Here is an 18,630-nt window from a genome sequence, read left to right on the forward strand (position 1 = left end):
AAGTTTTTAAAAAACTGCGAAGAACATAATAAAATTAAGTGCGACAAAATAAAAAAAAAAGTAAATAAAACAAATAAGTCTGAGGTAATGCCTCGTAATCGTTAATTAATGAAGAAAAAAATATTTAAAAGACATTTATAATTCTTTTATATTAATTATTAAAAAAATGCAACTAATATAATAAATATATATAAATAAAAAAATTCCTCATTTTTACTTATTAATTTTTCTAATACGATTAATGTATTAACATTGTTATAAAAAGATTTATGTTTTGCCTTATTGTAAAATTATGTATCGTTTCTAATACGCTGTGAAAATATACATATAGATATATATATTTAAATCAATTGTATAGAAATATTTATTCTTAATTTATTTACGGCAGTAAAATTGAACTAAAAATGAACTTACCTTAGACTAAATTCTTCATTTCCGCAACGTATTGGACAGCAGCTTAAGTTCTAAATATAAAACTAATTTCTTATAAACTAAAGTCTTAATTATCTATTAATGGGAATATTTAAAAAAAAAAAAATTGGTATTCGTTTGATTGTTCTTTATTAAAAAATACAAACATCATTGAATTTATTGAGAAGTGATAAAAGCCTTGAAAATAAATATATACAAATTTATAAATAAATAAAAATAATAATCAAGCAGCTAAACATTTGATCTCTGAAGTATTACGATGTGTCATTTCAGAAACCCTAGGGGGTACAACAATTGGGTTCCTGAAATGTTTTTTGAACCAACATATCAATGCATCAAGATTATTGAACACTTGGTTGCGATATTTGAATCCCTGTGAGATAACAGTAACATACTCATGGTAACATCTTAATCGAGGCACGTACGAGAGTAAAAATTTACCAGGATAATTTTTCGAAGCCGAAAAAATGTATGGAATACTAGCAGGATTTTTTCTCTTCTGTTCCTTTAATATTTGCTCAGCCTTTTCTTTGAATCCAAGAACCTCAGGGTGATAGTACTTAAATTTAAGTATTTCTACGACATTACTAGCCATTACGTTGATATATCTCGCAAGTATTTCATCCAGGTCTTCAAATTTTTCAGTGCCGATCCACAAACTTCGTCCCAATGAAAAAGAATTTGATTTATCTGTTTCAATTACATCAATGTACTGATAAATGTCATCAGTTACTTTCCAAGTGACTGTTAAATGATCGATTCCTTTGCTGCTGGGTCTGATAATAGCTTCCCCTTGATCCATAGTCTTTATCATCTTCTCAGCTTCAGCGAAACTTATATTGTGAAATGACGGATGGACAACAAGACGTGTAGTATAAATCGGCTGTTTACTTTTCCTGCTTTCTTTTTCTGCTCTTTTATCTTCTTCTTCAGCCTCTGTGTCGTAGTATAAGTCCTTAGCAGGTCGCCAGGTATTATTTACGTCAGCAAGAACGCTGCTTTTACTGGAACATTCGCTGCCGAATTGGTCTACATCAATTTTGATAATACGACAAGCTATCACTTGTTGGATATGCACCCGATCCTGAGGATTCGCGACATAATTATCAGATATATTTATAGAATTAAGGTATCCAGACACTCCATTGTCCAAACGAAGTCTAACGCCGACAGCTTTTCCTGGACAAGATCCCGTGTCAAAATGATTCCATACTTCAGTGAGTTCAACAAAATCATCCTTGGAACAGAATGGACACTTCCAGAGTCCAGTATCGTCATTTTTAACGGGGTGTGCTTGATCCAGTTGTGTAACTTTGGGTTTTTTGAATCTGAACCCAATAACTGTTGCCTGGACTAGTTTGCCGACGTAAAAAGTTTCTTGAGTCTCTTTGGTCAATAGAGTAAACATTTCTTCAGGAGATAGAGATTTATAGGGCACTCGTAGATCTTTGTAGCGGTAAGTTAATTCAGTTTGGACATCATAGAGAGTAGTAATTTTATTTCCAAAGCCTTGTCTCTCTAACTCGACGGCAAAAGCTTCGAGATCTAATTCCTGAAGCTTGTAGGGAGTTTTTATTATTTCTTCGATAGCTGTACCTGGATCTGCATTTTTGACCCCGTATTCCAGAGCATCGACGGCCATTTTACGCGCCCACTCGTACGTTTCTGGATGAATTCTCGTGTTGTCCAACACCTCAATGTAGATATCTGAGTTGTCGTCGAGAGTAGCCGTGTCTATTTTTATAAATCCAGCGCAATTCATAAAAACTTTAGGTCCCATATGGCACACAGTCACCAAATGAGTACGATTTTCCAATTTATTTTTTTTGCTTTTCAGTATTTTCAATAGAACCTGACTTTTTCTGGGGCCTAATCCACAAACGAATTGTAATAAATTTTTATTGTAAACTTTATTGCTGCTCAAGTCGACACCAATTTCATTGACTCTGTTGATAAATTCAGTATACAAGTCCACCAAAAGCTCTTCTTTTGAAAGTAAATCTTGAAGGGGATGGAATTTCAAGCAGAGCAAGTCTTCATCTGGATTACAAAGCTGCGAAAATTCCCCGAGAGGATTTTGTAGACGTCGCGCAAGTGAAATCGATTCTCTCAGTAGTGGAGGGAACTCGCGGAATTCAGCTACTCCTCTATTGCTGGTAGAAAATAACTTTGCTACATTAGAGTCACATATTTCAACTTTTATAGCAGGATACTGTTCTTTGACAGCAAGCTTTGCCAAGCATTCCCTGATGTCATTGGAAATTGTTTGAGCATCTCTGGATTCACCGCCAATTACTACAATATGAGGCTTATTTTTGCTGATAAAATTTCGCAGAGAAAGTAAATCAGCTTCTTTGAGATGTCTTTCGTTTTGGTTAAAACTATTCTTACGTTTTAACAAATGAGGCAATTTTAAAAAGTCAACGCATTCACCATCCGGAGCGACGATTGAAGCAAACGCAGCTTGATTGACATCTGGAACATAAGCGATTCCCATTGACCTGATGCCTTCTCCAGTGTTCCAAGCTTCGTCATCTTGGCCATTAAATTTGCATGTGTAGGGAGCAAATTTTATCCAGTTGAATAATTTGCGACAGCACAAGTACGTGATGGATTCCTTTGCTTCAGCGGTGATATTAGCTCTTAATTCATTCTTCAAATCTGGTATAACATATTTTTTAAAAGCCAATTCTACACTACCAGTACGTAAATCATTCCAGTCTTGGACATTTCTGTTGAATTCATCTTTGATGTATAGCTGCTTGAATTCACTGATAAAGTCTGAGCCGACAATGCCTTTAACGGTTTCGCTGAATGTGATCGTTATCAAACCATCAGCTTCAGCAGTCGATAACTTGAGCCACATATGATCAACAAGTTCACGAACTGGTTTGTCCTTCAAGTACTTCATGGTATAGATCGGATGACTTTCATCTATTCCTCTGATTCCTTTTTTAGTCGGGCGTACTGACAGCTTAGCACGATCCATGTAAATTTCACGAGCGCATTTTCGTACAATTGGTTCACGTGCCAGTTGGATGGCCACCATGTGCTGAACAGCTTTCAGAACTTCTTCTGTGGACTGGAAACTTCCCCCGAGATAGTCTTGCGCCACTACATCAGGATGAACTGGATGTTGATTGACTTCATGACGCTGATAATTGTCTTGTAAATTTTCAGCAAAGTGTTCAGGAGTGAGACCAAACTTTTTAGCAAAACTGCTGAGCCCGGCGCGGACATAAAGTGCGTAAGGTCCACTTCTGACGGCCTGCTTAAGAGTACAGTCATTTTTTTCAGTCTCTTCAGCATCTTCATCCCCAAGCGATGGATCTTCACTATTTTTTTCTTCAGCCTCCAAAAGATATTGTTGACGTTTCCTATTTTTTTCCTGTCGAGCTTCCATCTCCTTCTGTCTCAAGATTTCCTTCATTCGCGGAATGTCGCGACTGTAGTAGAGCATGAAATGATTATAAACGTCATTTCTCTCTTCGTTTGTTTGGACGTTCTTCAATCGCTCGATATCTTCGTCTTTAATAATCCTAATCTCATCTGGAAGTGACGCCTCAGGATTCTTCATTAATTCGTCCAATTGAAAATCTCTCATATTTTCAAACAACCTCAGCAATTTTTGTTTTCTCTGGTACAATTGACACCACTTAGCATCGAACTTGTACACTTTCCACAAATCATCGATATTTAATTCTGGTTTCACTAGTTCCTTGCGGTAAAAAGCTATAAAAGGAACTTCAAAGTTTTGATTGCGCATCAAATTCAACGCATTCTTTATTTTCTTCACAGTTTCTGGTCCTTTAGATCCTAAATTATTCATACCGCCTGAACAATCCGTAACTTGTTGCAAAATTTTTCGTTGTGTGAATGCATGCTTATAAATCCACTCTGCCTCTTCATCAAGCTCGTTGGAACCTTCAGGTACAGGAGTAATCGGCGTTGAGCGTAACTGCATTCTCTCAGGAATGTCCTTGCAACGGATCTCATGATCTAGGTCCGTATAGAATGAGCGTTTTAAATCACTAGGCTCGTATATTTGGAAAATATTTTTGCCTGTAGGTTTTCTTGTACTCCTCTCATCTTCAGCTTCCTCATCTTCGTCTTCTGGAAACATGTCATCGTCGTACTGGTGTTGTACGGTGTCATAATCAAAGTCAACACCAAATATTTCCCTGGCCTGGTCCAGAGCTGAATCGCCTGCAGAAACATATTTCCTCTTGGGTATGGGCTTGTCATCATTGTCAACAATGAAATCATCGTCTGATGGAACACTTTGATCATCGTCGTCAAGATTGGATCCCTGATGCTCCGATTCGCGACTGGGACTTTGATTTTTAGTATCCTAAAATTTTTAATTATAAATTTGAATCCATGAAATAATTAAATAAAGTAAATTAAAATAATTATTATAGAAACTAAAATACTTACATCATCAATGCCATTTTCAAATAATTCATTAGCAATAGATTCTTTCTCAGTCCTTCCATTTTCGTCATCTTCGTCGTCAGATCCACCGGCTGGCATCTGCTTCAAACGTTTGAATCGTCGACGGTCAACAGTAATGCCCAAGTTTTCTTCAATCAAATCATAATCATCGTCCTCCAAACGATCATCAAAGTCATCGTCGTCGTCATGACTTTTCTTTCTTTTACTCCCGTTGACTTTATCGTCGGCTCCGTCACTTTTCTCATTTCCGCTGTTACGGCTTTCATCGTCGTCGTCGTCGTCGTCACAACTTTTTCGTCTTTTACTACCGTTGACTTCTCCATCGTCGTCACTTTCCTCACTACTACTGCTACTGCTACTGCTACTGCTACTGCTACTGCTTTCATCATCATCTCCGTCACTTTCGCTGCTACTGCTTTCATCGTCGTCGCTTTCTATCACGTTATTCTTAAATCTCCTGTTTTCAACTTCTTCATACTCTTCAGTGTTCTTTAACTATAAATTAATAAAATAATATTTATTAAAAATAGTTTTCATTTTAAAAAATCACATTTCAAAAAGTCGCACCAAAAAAAAATTAATCTATTCACTTAAATTAAAAATTTATTTGACAATATTTAATTCAAAATAATTATTTGATCCACATTAAATTTAAAATTCGACTTAAATTATTTTTAAAAAATAAATAAAGAAAAAAAACTTACGAAATTCATTTTTGCAGCAATAATTTTTTGATGTAGATATTTTCAAAAAAAAAACACAAGTAACTTCTGTAACTACTATCAACTTAGATGTTAGAATAGTAACTTCTGTAACAATTATCAATAAGATAAAGTGTGATCGTGATCCTCAAAAGAGTACAGGACAACTAAACTGCATCAAGGTGCGAGTTGCACTTCAAATACCCAGCAAGTCCTTTTCGTTTAAAGATCCAAATTAAGGTAGAAGGGACACTTCTTACAAGTTCATTGGTCAGATGAATTTTACAAAATTTATGTGAATCTCATTAGTTACTTTAGAATAATGGTAACTCTAAGGAGACTGTGTATATTACAAAGAACAAACATTACGGCAGACTGGGTAATTACGCAGGTAATGAACTCATGACCCCTTGTACTGTATGAACCCTTACTTATTTATCTTGTAAGTGTTTTTAATCCTATAATGACTAAGAGTTTGTCTATCCTTAATTAACTAACCATTGGAGTTTATTATGTCGGTACTTAAATATTTTGTCCCTCAGGTGTGAAAAGGAAATAAATCACTAATTTACATCTCAGACAAGACGAATGGAAATTTTTTTATAGCAGAAGAAATTATTGGGATTATACGAGTATTTAAAATAAATAAATTACAAAATATGAGTGTTATTTAATTTTTAAGTTATCTTAATATATCAGGATATTTAGAGAAAAAAAAATAATTATTCTCCGTAAAATAATATTTTATATTTTTTCGTTTAATAGTAATGTTAAAAAGTAAATTTAAAATATATGTTTTCTATTAAAAGAAAATAAACCATTTTCTAGTGGATTTTTATGATTACTTGGATCGGTCTCAGGACATCTTTGACGTCATGTAGCCTAAGTGCTGTACAAATTGAAGACAATGTGTTTTCACTTGAAGACAAATATACATATATATATTTATTTTAGAAAACAGGAAAAAAGGATTTTAGGTCACACTGTAGAATAATTTTAGAAAATGTCAGTCTTAAGATTGGGCGGTCTTAAAAAAATTTTCGAATTTAACATTTATGATCACACGGAGAAAAACGGAGTTAAGAAATCTACGAATTTGAGACAAGAAGTTAAATCGCCGAAAAAATAATTATGCAGGACTGTAATTATTACTGCGATTATTGGTTTTATTGAAATTTTTGTGGTTTCGAGGCCGCTGCTGGGAATCCTACTCAATTTGAATTCCGACATCATTTTTCTCTAAATAATAAAGGAAAAGTTTAAATATCGACTTCTTATAGATCTTGTAAATAAATTTTAAAACGATTCTCAGGCTCTCTATCCCTCAGACAATTGCGCAAGAAGTATGCAATAGCCAGTAGAATAACTCAAGCGTCAATATGACAAGATTTAAGCCTTCTGTTTGGTAGTAATTTATATATATCGCGTTACTAAAACCAAAAGGGCGTATCTCAAAATATAGGCCCTTTTGGTTCTGCAGAACTTTACTTTTTTTTTTTTTTTTTTTTTTTTTTTTAATAAGTAATTTAGTAATTTGTTATATTTATTTTTTATATCATTTTATTTATTTCCATTCTTTTAATTGCCTCGAAACTTTTCATTCCCTGCTAGATCATTTGAATTTATATTTAAAATCCGAAATATTTTTTGAATTTATTGTAAATAGAATTTATAAAAAGTCTTATCAATTTTATAAAATCTTTTTGATAGACGAATGCGCATAACTTTTATATCTATATTTGTAATATATATATATATATATAAATATGAATATTAATTAATGCTCACATAGTGGCGTTGATTGGAGATACTTCAAATCACCATAAGCTACTGTATCTTTCCCAACTCCTTTTGGTAAGTTAGCATGCTTTGGTAGAATTATTTATTTAAATTTAATTATGGTTAAATAAAATAATTAATTTCCATAATTAAATTTAATCATTAGCACTTAATCCATTCGTAGGAGCTGTTGGTACGTACACGATTTTTTATTCCCTATTATTTTATTTAATGAACAGCAAAAATATTTAAATTTATAAAGATTCTTTGTAATTAAATTTAATATTTCTACAGAAAAATATAAAATCTTTATGAATTTAAGTTTATTATAAATGCCATCACAAACACATACACTTTAATTGTAATAAAAAATCCTATTTGTTTTATAATTACGCTTGATTTTTATACCTACTGAATTGAGCAATAAATTGAGTAATTAGTTATTAATTAATTAATTAATTAATTTTTTTTCAAATTCAGGTCAGAGAACGCAGTGTCAGAAGTGTACCGATGGGTCATTCGCATCGCGCGTCAAGGTCATCTTTAAGTGCTGGTACACCAGATAGTCTCAGTGACAATGAGAGCTCATTCAAATTGTCAACAAGAAAAACTAGTACTCCTTACAGAAGTGTCATTACACCAAGTAAGTACTCAATTAATCAGTAGGATGATTATATTTATGAATATACTTTATATAATTAAATTTAAATTAGGTGGCAGCCGTCCATCTAGCCGTCCAGCATCACGACCGGCATCAAGGCCAGCAAGTAGACCCAGTAGTAGACCAGCGTCAAGACAAGGTAGTAAACTACCAAGTCGATATGGTTCAACTCAATCATTAGATAGTACAGGTAATTATATTTTACTTTATTAAATATTTATTTAAGTATTTGACGTTTTATTTATATTTAATTTTGTTTAGATGAATCAGGTACTCCAAGTCGTATTCCACGAAGAACACTAGGTACAACTGGAACAACACCGACGTCAAGTCGACACAACAGTATTTCTGGAAGAAAATTAATTCCTCCAGTAAACGGGTCATCAACATCTCGACCTCGGACTCCCACTGGACTCGTAAGTCCTGCAAGCGGAGTCCCATCTAGGTAAGTTTTTATTACTTATATTTTTTATAAATAAAATCCTGCATTTAAATTTCACAGATAAAAAAAAAAACTAATATGCATTGCTCCAGATTTATTGACAGCGCAATAGATTTAACTGCATTATCAACTGCATTTAAAATTTTAAAAATAAATTAACACATCATTTATATTTATATTAATTAGCATAATAAAATATTTTAAATATTTAAAATTTAAAAAATAGTCGCGAGCCTTTAATTAAATAATTAATTTTTTACTGCTACTTTTTAATATTTTAATTTATTATTAAATTCGCTAGATTTTATTTAAAAAAAAAAAATTGAAAAACATAACAAACTGATCTAGAGTCATAACTAAAAATTTTTTTAGGCTTGGTTCGATTTATAGAACATCGAGTATCCCAACTCTTTCTGGTGCCGTAACACCAAATAGGTAAAGCGTAATTAATATAACTGGGAATTATAATTTATTTAATACGGTGTCGGGATAATAATAAAATAGGCTGCTTTAACTAATGGTTTATTTCTGATATATATATATATATATATATATATATATATATATATATAAAAAGATAAAAATAAAACCACTTTCAATTAACATTTCCACTGTCTTGCTCTCTATAACTCTGGTGATGGTTTAGTCGCTCGCGGATTCCTGTGTACGTGGGACCAGATATTAAATCTCCTCAATCTACAACGAGTAATTTTTCAACTCATTCCACGCAAAGCAACCATTCTACAATTTCAACTGACTCCACTGGGTATGCCTGATCTGTCGCTAGTTTGTCATGTCCGTTTTCTTTCCTTGCATCATAAACTGAACTGATATTATTATTATTATTATTTTTCCCAAAACCAAAAAAAAAGTACCGTTTTAATGAGTGACAGCACAATTCCTTTACCCACTTTCAAATTATCAAATTATTTTTATTTAAAACAACCTCCGACTTTTATTATTATTTGTTTTTTTTTTTTTTTTTTTTTTTTTTGTATTTACCCTTACTGTTTATTTATCTAAATATCTATTTTATTTTGCTTTGAAATAATACTAACTCTCATAAATATATATCAGGGGCAGCTCTGTCTGTACCAGTTCAGCAACTAACTATTCATCAGCTATTAAATATGCTAGGTAACTAGCATCTGTCATTCATTGTTTAAATATTTACAAAATAATCATTTTTCAATTTTATGTCACGTAATCTAGCGATCCGTGGTCTTATTTTTAGTCACAATTTAAAAAATTTAGTTAAAGTAAAATTGACACTGAAATAATAATTTCTTAAAGTAGAAATTTAAATTTAAAAATGATTATTTTGTTTGCTTTATAAATAAATGCTTATAAAAATAGCTTGTAGAAAAATGTGATTGTCAAGAGTCTAAATGTCAACTGTAGTTTATCTTGGTGTAAATAATAATTAATTTATAAAAATTACTAATTATTATAATTAAATTATCTTAGGACACGAACACCTTCCAGTGGTTCATCGACGCCCTTGCCACCGGCGTCAAAATTATCGCGCAAACCTTCAGGAGCTTCAGATACTTCAGTCTCAGCTCTTCCAGTTTCATCACGCAAAGGAACCAAACCCACGGCCATTGATCAGAGAGCTCCATTTAGATTGTAATTAAAATTTAAAACTAAAAAAAAACTTTAAATCGTTTACGCGAGACGTATGTTTATATTATCATCAAAAAATTATCACAAATATCGTGTTTATAAATTAAAAAAAAAAAAAAAAAAAATAGATTATCTTTGATCGAGCTTTTCATACTGTTTTTAATCAAACGCAATGCCAGTAATTATTAAGAGCATCGCTAATAAATTGTTTACATTGTCTAAAAAAAAAAAAAAAAAACTAAAAAAAAATATTTAAAACGTAATTTTAAAAAAAAAAATATCGAAAAATAGAATTAACATATTTAAGTGTAGTGAAAATAATTTAAAAAATTATTAAAATTTCTATTTATCAAGCAAGTTTATTAAAATATATAAACTAACTTACATATTAATTAATATTGAGCCTCGTTTGACGAAATTATAAAAAGTTTAACGTTACTAAGTGACAACAGATTTATAAATAAATAAACTATTGTATAATATGATTTATTGGTCACAGAGATGAACTAAAGTCAGTTAATTAAAATATAAATAATAATAAATTTTTAAAATAAGCTAACAAGTGTTCCTAATAGTACCGAATTTTCGTTACCGAACGAAATTAGTTCGTACAAACAAGCTAAAAAAGAAAAACAATCTCATTACACATTTGAATGCCATTTACATAAATAATATTTATAATTATCATTTATTAAATATTTAATTGTGTAATTAATTTACTTTTACTTAAAATAATTATTTGTTTAATCTTTATACTAAAACTTTGTTCCTAATTTTTTTTTCATATATTAAAAATTAAATTTAAATGTAATTGTAACTTTGAAAAGAGATTTTCTACGCGCGGGTACTGATCCGGTTCGGGGAAAAAAAAACATCAAATGGCAGACCCGCGCGTAGACTTCTGTAATTTTTGTTGTAAGAAAATTAATATTTACCATTACCTATTAATTTTTTATTGGAACAATTATGATCTGATAAAAAAAAAAAAGTTGAACTAATACGCGAGGTTGCGCTTAAGTTTAATGTTTTATTATTTTTTTTTTTAAATAAAATGTAATAATACCAATTGTCCTAAAAATTAAGAGCTAGAATATATAAGTGTTTAGATATTAACAAAATTGTTATTATTAAGTACTTTTTATTTTTGATTCTTTGCTGTCACGGACTAGAACATTTGCAATTTAAATTTATTATTTTTTTTTTTATTTTTTCTAGTGTTTTTCTAAAAAAATGCAAATGCTCAATCGTGAAATATTTATTTGAAAGTTACTATTATAATTATTATTATTATTGAAAAGAGAATTGAATAAAAAATAATGAAGAGAGAACGTATTATGTAAATATTGGTTTGTTCTCTTGTTTGAATAAATAAAAAATCCGCTGATTAATAAATAAATTGTATGAGAAATAGGGGTTAAATATTTTATTATTAGCGGAAGTGTAGGAAAATGAAAGAAAATCAAAGTTAGTTTTACATTTATGTGGCACAAATGTAAACTGATATTTTTTGTTGATTTAATTATTTTTTTTTAATTAGATATTTTGTAAGTTTTTAAAAAACTGCGAAGAACATAATAAAATTAAGTGCGACAAAATAAAAAAAAAAGTAAATAAAACAAATAAGTCTGAGGTAATGCCTCGTAATCGTTAATTAATGAAGAAAAAAATATTTAAAAGACATTTATAATTCTTTTATATTAATTATTAAAAAAATGCAACTAATATAATAAATATATATAAATAAAAAAATTCCTCATTTTTACTTATTAATTTTTCTAATACGATTAATGTATTAACATTGTTATAAAAAGATTTATGTTTTGCCTTATTGTAAAATTATGTATCGTTTCTAATACGCTGTGAAAATATACATATAGATATATATATTTAAATCAATTGTATAGAAATATTTATTCTTAATTTATTTACGGCAGTAAAATTGAACTAAAAATGAACTTACCTTAGACTAAATTCTTCATTTCCGCAACGTATTGGACAGCAGCTTAAGTTCTAAATATAAAACTAATTTCTTATAAACTAAAGTCTTAATTATCTATTAATGGGAATATTTAAAAAAAAAAAAATTGGTATTCGTTTGATTGTTCTTTATTAAAAAATACAAACATCATTGAATTTATTGAGAAGTGATAAAAGCCTTGAAAATAAATATATACAAATTTATAAATAAATAAAAATAATAATCAAGCAGCTAAACATTTGATCTCTGAAGTATTACGATGTGTCATTTCAGAAACCCTAGGGGGTACAACAATTGGGTTCCTGAAATGTTTTTTGAACCAACATATCAATGCATCAAGATTATTGAACACTTGGTTGCGATATTTGAATCCCTGTGAGATAACAGTAACATACTCATGGTAACATCTTAATCGAGGCACGTACGAGAGTAAAAATTTACCAGGATAATTTTTCGAAGCCGAAAAAATGTATGGAATACTAGCAGGATTTTTTCTCTTCTGTTCCTTTAATATTTGCTCAGCCTTTTCTTTGAATCCAAGAACCTCAGGGTGATAGTACTTAAATTTAAGTATTTCTACGACATTACTAGCCATTACGTTGATATATCTCGCAAGTATTTCATCCAGGTCTTCAAATTTTTCAGTGCCGATCCACAAACTTCGTCCCAATGAAAAAGAATTTGATTTATCTGTTTCAATTACATCAATGTACTGATAAATGTCATCAGTTACTTTCCAAGTGACTGTTAAATGATCGATTCCTTTGCTGCTGGGTCTGATAATAGCTTCCCCTTGATCCATAGTCTTTATCATCTTCTCAGCTTCAGCGAAACTTATATTGTGAAATGACGGATGGACAACAAGACGTGTAGTATAAATCGGCTGTTTACTTTTCCTGCTTTCTTTTTCTGCTCTTTTATCTTCTTCTTCAGCCTCTGTGTCGTAGTATAAGTCCTTAGCAGGTCGCCAGGTATTATTTACGTCAGCAAGAACGCTGCTTTTACTGGAACATTCGCTGCCGAATTGGTCTACATCAATTTTGATAATACGACAAGCTATCACTTGTTGGATATGCACCCGATCCTGAGGATTCGCGACATAATTATCAGATATATTTATAGAATTAAGGTATCCAGACACTCCATTGTCCAAACGAAGTCTAACGCCGACAGCTTTTCCTGGACAAGATCCCGTGTCAAAATGATTCCATACTTCAGTGAGTTCAACAAAATCATCCTTGGAACAGAATGGACACTTCCAGAGTCCAGTATCGTCATTTTTAACGGGGTGTGCTTGATCCAGTTGTGTAACTTTGGGTTTTTTGAATCTGAACCCAATAACTGTTGCCTGGACTAGTTTGCCGACGTAAAAAGTTTCTTGAGTCTCTTTGGTCAATAGAGTAAACATTTCTTCAGGAGATGGAGATTTATAGGGCACTCGTAGATCTTTGTAGCGGTAAGTTAATTCAGTTTGGACATCATAGAGAGTAGTAATTTTATTTCCAAAGCCTTGTCTCTCTAACTCGACGGCAAAAGCTTCGAGATCTAATTCCTGAAGCTTGTAGGGAGTTTTTATTATTTCTTCGATAGCTGTACCTGGATCTGCATTTTTGACCCCGTATTCCAGAGCATCGACGGCCATTTTACGCGCCCACTCGTACGTTTCTGGATGAATTCTCGTGTTGTCCAACACCTCAATGTAGATATCTGAGTTGTCGTCGAGAGTAGCCGTGTCTATTTTTATAAATCCAGCGCAATTCATAAAAACTTTAGGTCCCATATGGCACACAGTCACCAAATGAGTACGATTTTCCAATTTATTTTTTTTGCTTTTCAGTATTTTCAATAGAACCTGACTTTTTCTGGGGCCTAATCCACAAACGAATTGTAATAAATTTTTATTGTAAACTTTATTGCTGCTCAAGTCGACACCAATTTCATTGACTCTGTTGATAAATTCAGTATACAAGTCCACCAAAAGCTCTTCTTTTGAAAGTAAATCTTGAAGGGGATGGAATTTCAAGCAGAGCAAGTCTTCATCTGGATTACAAAGCTGCGAAAATTCCCCGAGAGGATTTTGTAGACGTCGCGCAAGTGAAATCGATTCTCTCAGTAGTGGAGGGAACTCGCGGAATTCAGCTACTCCTCTATTGCTGGTAGAAAATAACTTTGCTACATTAGAGTCACATATTTCAACTTTTATAGCAGGATACTGTTCTTTGACAGCAAGCTTTGCCAAGCATTCCCTGATGTCATTGGAAATTGTTTGAGCATCTCTGGATTCACCGCCAATTACTACAATATGAGGCTTATTTTTGCTGATAAAATTTCGCAGAGAAAGTAAATCAGCTTCTTTGAGATGTCTTTCGTTTTGGTTAAAACTATTCTTACGTTTTAACAAATGAGGCAATTTTAAAAAGTCAACGCATTCACCATCCGGAGCGACGATTGAAGCAAACGCAGCTTGATTGACATCTGGAACATAAGCGATTCCCATTGACCTGATGCCTTCTCCAGTGTTCCAAGCTTCGTCATCTTGGCCATTAAATTTGCATGTGTAGGGAGCAAATTTTATCCAGTTGAATAATTTGCGACAGCACAAGTACGTGATGGATTCCTTTGCTTCAGCGGTGATATTAGCTCTTAATTCATTCTTCAAATCTGGTATAACATATTTTTTAAAAGCCAATTCTACACTACCAGTACGTAAATCATTCCAGTCTTGGACATTTCTGTTGAATTCATCTTTGATGTATAGCTGCTTGAATTCACTGATAAAGTCTGAGCCGACAATGCCTTTAACGGTTTCGCTGAATGTGATCGTTATCAAACCATCAGCTTCAGCAGTCGATAACTTGAGCCACATATGATCAACAAGTTCACGAACTGGTTTGTCCTTCAAGTACTTCATGGTATAGATCGGATGACTTTCATCTATTCCTCTGATTCCTTTTTTAGTCGGGCGTACTGACAGCTTAGCACGATCCATGTAAATTTCACGAGCGCATTTTCGTACAATTGGTTCACGTGCCAGTTGGATGGCCACCATGTGCTGAACAGCTTTCAGAACTTCTTCTGTGGACTGGAAACTTCCCCCGAGATAGTCTTGCGCCACTACATCAGGATGAACTGGATGTTGATTGACTTCATGACGCTGATAATTGTCTTGTAAATTTTCAGCAAAGTGTTCAGGAGTGAGACCAAACTTTTTAGCAAAACTGCTGAGCCCGGCGCGGACATAAAGTGCGTAAGGTCCACTTCTGACGGCCTGCTTAAGAGTACAGTCATTTTTTTCAGTCTCTTCAGCATCTTCATCCCCAAGCGATGGATCTTCACTATTTTTTTCTTCAGCCTCCAAAAGATATTGTTGACGTTTCCTATTTTTTTCCTGTCGAGCTTCCATCTCCTTCTGTCTCAAGATTTCCTTCATTCGCGGAATGTCGCGACTGTAGTAGAGCATGAAATGATTATAAACGTCATTTCTCTCTTCGTTTGTTTGGACGTTCTTCAATCGCTCGATATCTTCGTCTTTAATAATCCTAATCTCATCTGGAAGTGACGCCTCAGGATTCTTCATTAATTCGTCCAATTGAAAATCTCTCATATTTTCAAACAACCTCAGCAATTTTTGTTTTCTCTGGTACAATTGACACCACTTAGCATCGAACTTGTACACTTTCCACAAATCATCGATATTTAATTCTGGTTTCACTAGTTCCTTGCGGTAAAAAGCTATAAAAGGAACTTCAAAGTTTTGATTGCGCATCAAATTCAACGCATTCTTTATTTTCTTCACAGTTTCTGGTCCTTTAGATCCTAAATTATTCATACCGCCTGAACAATCCGTAACTTGTTGCAAAATTTTTCGTTGTGTGAATGCATGCTTATAAATCCACTCTGCCTCTTCATCAAGCTCGTTGGAACCTTCAGGTACAGGAGTAATCGGCGTTGAGCGTAACTGCATTCTCTCAGGAATGTCCTTGCAACGGATCTCATGATCTAGGTCCGTATAGAATGAGCGTTTTAAATCACTAGGCTCGTATATTTGGAAAATATTTTTGCCTGTAGGTTTTCTTGTACTCCTCTCATCTTCAGCTTCCTCATCTTCGTCTTCTGGAAACATGTCATCGTCGTACTGGTGTTGTACGGTGTCATAATCAAAGTCAACACCAAATATTTCCCTGGCCTGGTCCAGAGCTGAATCGCCTGCAGAAACATATTTCCTCTTGGGTATGGGCTTGTCATCATTGTCAACAATGAAATCATCGTCTGATGGAACACTTTGATCATCGTCGTCAAGATTGGATCCCTGATGCTCCGATTCGCGACTGGGACTTTGATTTTTAGTATCCTAAAATTTTTAATTATAAATTTGAATCCATGAAATAATTAAATAAAGTAAATTAAAATAATTATTATAGAAACTAAAATACTTACATCATCAATGCCATTTTCAAATAATTCATTAGCAATAGATTCTTTCTCAGTCCTTCCATTTTCGTCATCTTCGTCGTCAGATCCACCGGCTGGCATCTGCTTCAAACGTTTGAATCGTCGACGGTCAACAGTAATGCCCAAGTTTTCTTCAATCAAATCATAATCATCGTCCTCCAAACGATCATCAAAGTCATCGTCGTCGTCATGACTTTTCTTTCTTTTACTCCCGTTGACTTCATCGTCGGCTCCGTCACTTTTCTCATTTCCGCTGTTACGGCTTTCATCGTCGTCGTCGTCGTCGTCACAACTTTTTCGTCTTTTACTACCGTTGACTTCTCCATCGTCGTCACTTTCCTCACTACTACTGCTACTGCTACTGCTACTGCTACTGCTACTGCTACTGATTTCATCATCATCTCCGTCACTTTCGCTGCTACTGCTTTCATCGTCGTCGCTTTCTATCACGTTATTCTTAAATCTCCTGTTTTCAACTTCTTCATACTCTTCAGTGTTCTTTAACTATAAATTAATAAAATAATATTTATTAAAAATAGTTTTCATTTTAAAAAATCACATTTCAAAAAGTCGCACCAAAAAAAAATTAATCTATTCACTTAAATTAAAAATTTATTTGACAATATTTAATTCAAAATAATTATTTGATCCACATTAAATTTAAAATTCGACTTAAATTATTTTTAAAAAATAAATAAAGAAAAAAAACTTACGAAATTCATTTTTGCAGCAATAATTTTTTGATGTAGATATTTTCAAAAAAAAAACACAAGTAACTTCTGTAACTACTATCAACTTAGATGTTAGAATAGTAACTTCTGTAACAATTATCAATAAGATAAAGTGTGATCGTGATCCTCAAAAGAGTACAGGACAACTAAACTGCATCAAGGTGCGAGTTGCACTTCAAATACCCAGCAAGTCCTTTTCGTTTAAAGATCCAAATTAAGGTAGAAGGGACACTTCTTACAAGTTCATTGGTCAGATGAATTTTACAAAATTTATGTGAATCTCATTAGTTACTTTAGAATAATGGTAACTCTAAGGAGACTGTGTATATTACAAAGAACAAACATTACGGCAGACTGGGTAATTACGCAGGTAATGAACTCATGACCCCTTGTACTGTATGAACCCTTACTTATTTATCTTGTAAGTGTTTTTAATCCTATAATGACTAAGAGTTTGTCTATCCTTAATTAACTAACCATTGGAGTTTATTATGTCGGTACTTAAATATTTTGTCCCTCAGGTGTGAAAAGGAAATAAATCACTAATTTACATCTCAGACAAGACGAATGGAAATTTTTTTATAGCAGAAGAAATTATTGGGATTATACGAGTATTTAAAATAAATAAATTACAAAATATGAGTGTTATTTAATTTTTAAGTTATCTTAATATATCAGGATATTTAGAGAAAAAAAAATAATTATTCTCCGTAAAATAATATTTTATATTTTTTCGTTTAATAGTAATGTTAAAAAGTAAATTTAAAATATATGTTTTCTATTAAAAGAAAATAAACCATTTTCTAGTGGATTTTTATGATTACTTGGATCGGTCTCAGGACATCTTTGACGTCATGTAGCCTAAGTGCTGTACAAATTGAAGACAATGTGTTTTCACTTGAAGACAAATATACATATATATATTTATTTTAGAAAACAGGAAAAAAGGATTTTAGGTCACACTGTAGGATAATTTTAGAAAATGTCAGTCTTAAGATTGGGCGGTCTTAAAAAAATTTTCGAATTTAACATTTATGATCACACGGAGAAAAACGGAGTTAAGAAATCTACGAATTTGAGACAAGAAGTTAAATCGCCGAAAAAATAATTATGCAGGACTGTAATTATTACTGCGATTATTGGTTTTATTGAAATTTTTGTGGTTTCGAGGCCGCTGCTGGGAATCCTACTCAATTTGAATTCCGACATCATTTTTCTCTAAATAATAAAGGAAAAGTTTAAATATCGACTTCTTATAGATCTTGTAAATAAATTTTAAAACGATTCTCAGGCTCTCTATCCCTCAGACAATTGCGCAAGAAGTATGCAATAGCCAGTAGAATAACTCAAGCGTCAATATGACAAGATTTAAG

General features: G+C 32.4%; 3 protein-coding genes across 3 annotated transcripts; 1 reads left to right on the forward strand and 2 right to left on the reverse strand.

The window, feature by feature from the left end:
• Positions 1-655: 655 nt before the first annotated feature.
• LOC128668783 (transcription elongation factor SPT6-like) lies at positions 656-6,821 on the reverse strand. The gene is made up of 3 exons (XM_053742469.1): positions 6,741-6,821; positions 4,870-5,382; positions 656-4,783 (listed from the first exon to the last, which is right to left on the reverse strand). Exons 1-3 carry the CDS (start codon positions 6,819-6,821, stop codon positions 656-658), a joined length of 4,722 nt encoding a protein of 1,573 aa, XP_053598444.1.
• A 1,014-nt stretch (positions 6,822-7,835) lies between these two features.
• On the forward strand, positions 7,836-10,179 carry LOC128668747 (uncharacterized protein DKFZp434B061-like). The gene is made up of 5 exons (XM_053742337.1): positions 7,836-8,010; positions 8,081-8,218; positions 8,290-8,473; positions 8,843-8,905; positions 9,938-10,179. The coding sequence occupies exons 1-5, from the start codon at positions 7,878-7,880 to the stop codon at positions 10,101-10,103; spliced, it is 684 nt and encodes a 227-aa protein (XP_053598312.1). The 5' UTR covers positions 7,836-7,877; the 3' UTR covers positions 10,104-10,179.
• Positions 10,180-12,297: 2,118 nt separating this feature from the next.
• Positions 12,298-18,469, reverse strand: LOC128668784 (transcription elongation factor SPT6-like). Its single transcript, XM_053742470.1, has 3 exons — positions 18,389-18,469; positions 16,512-17,030; positions 12,298-16,425 (listed from the first exon to the last, which is right to left on the reverse strand). The coding sequence occupies exons 1-3, from the start codon at positions 18,467-18,469 to the stop codon at positions 12,298-12,300; spliced, it is 4,728 nt and encodes a 1,575-aa protein (XP_053598445.1).
• Positions 18,470-18,630: the final 161 nt, after the last annotated feature.

This window comes from Microplitis demolitor, chromosome 10 (genome assembly GCF_026212275.2).
Source record: "Microplitis demolitor isolate Queensland-Clemson2020A chromosome 10, iyMicDemo2.1a, whole genome shotgun sequence".
Taxonomy (NCBI): Eukaryota; Metazoa; Arthropoda; class Insecta; order Hymenoptera; family Braconidae; genus Microplitis; species Microplitis demolitor.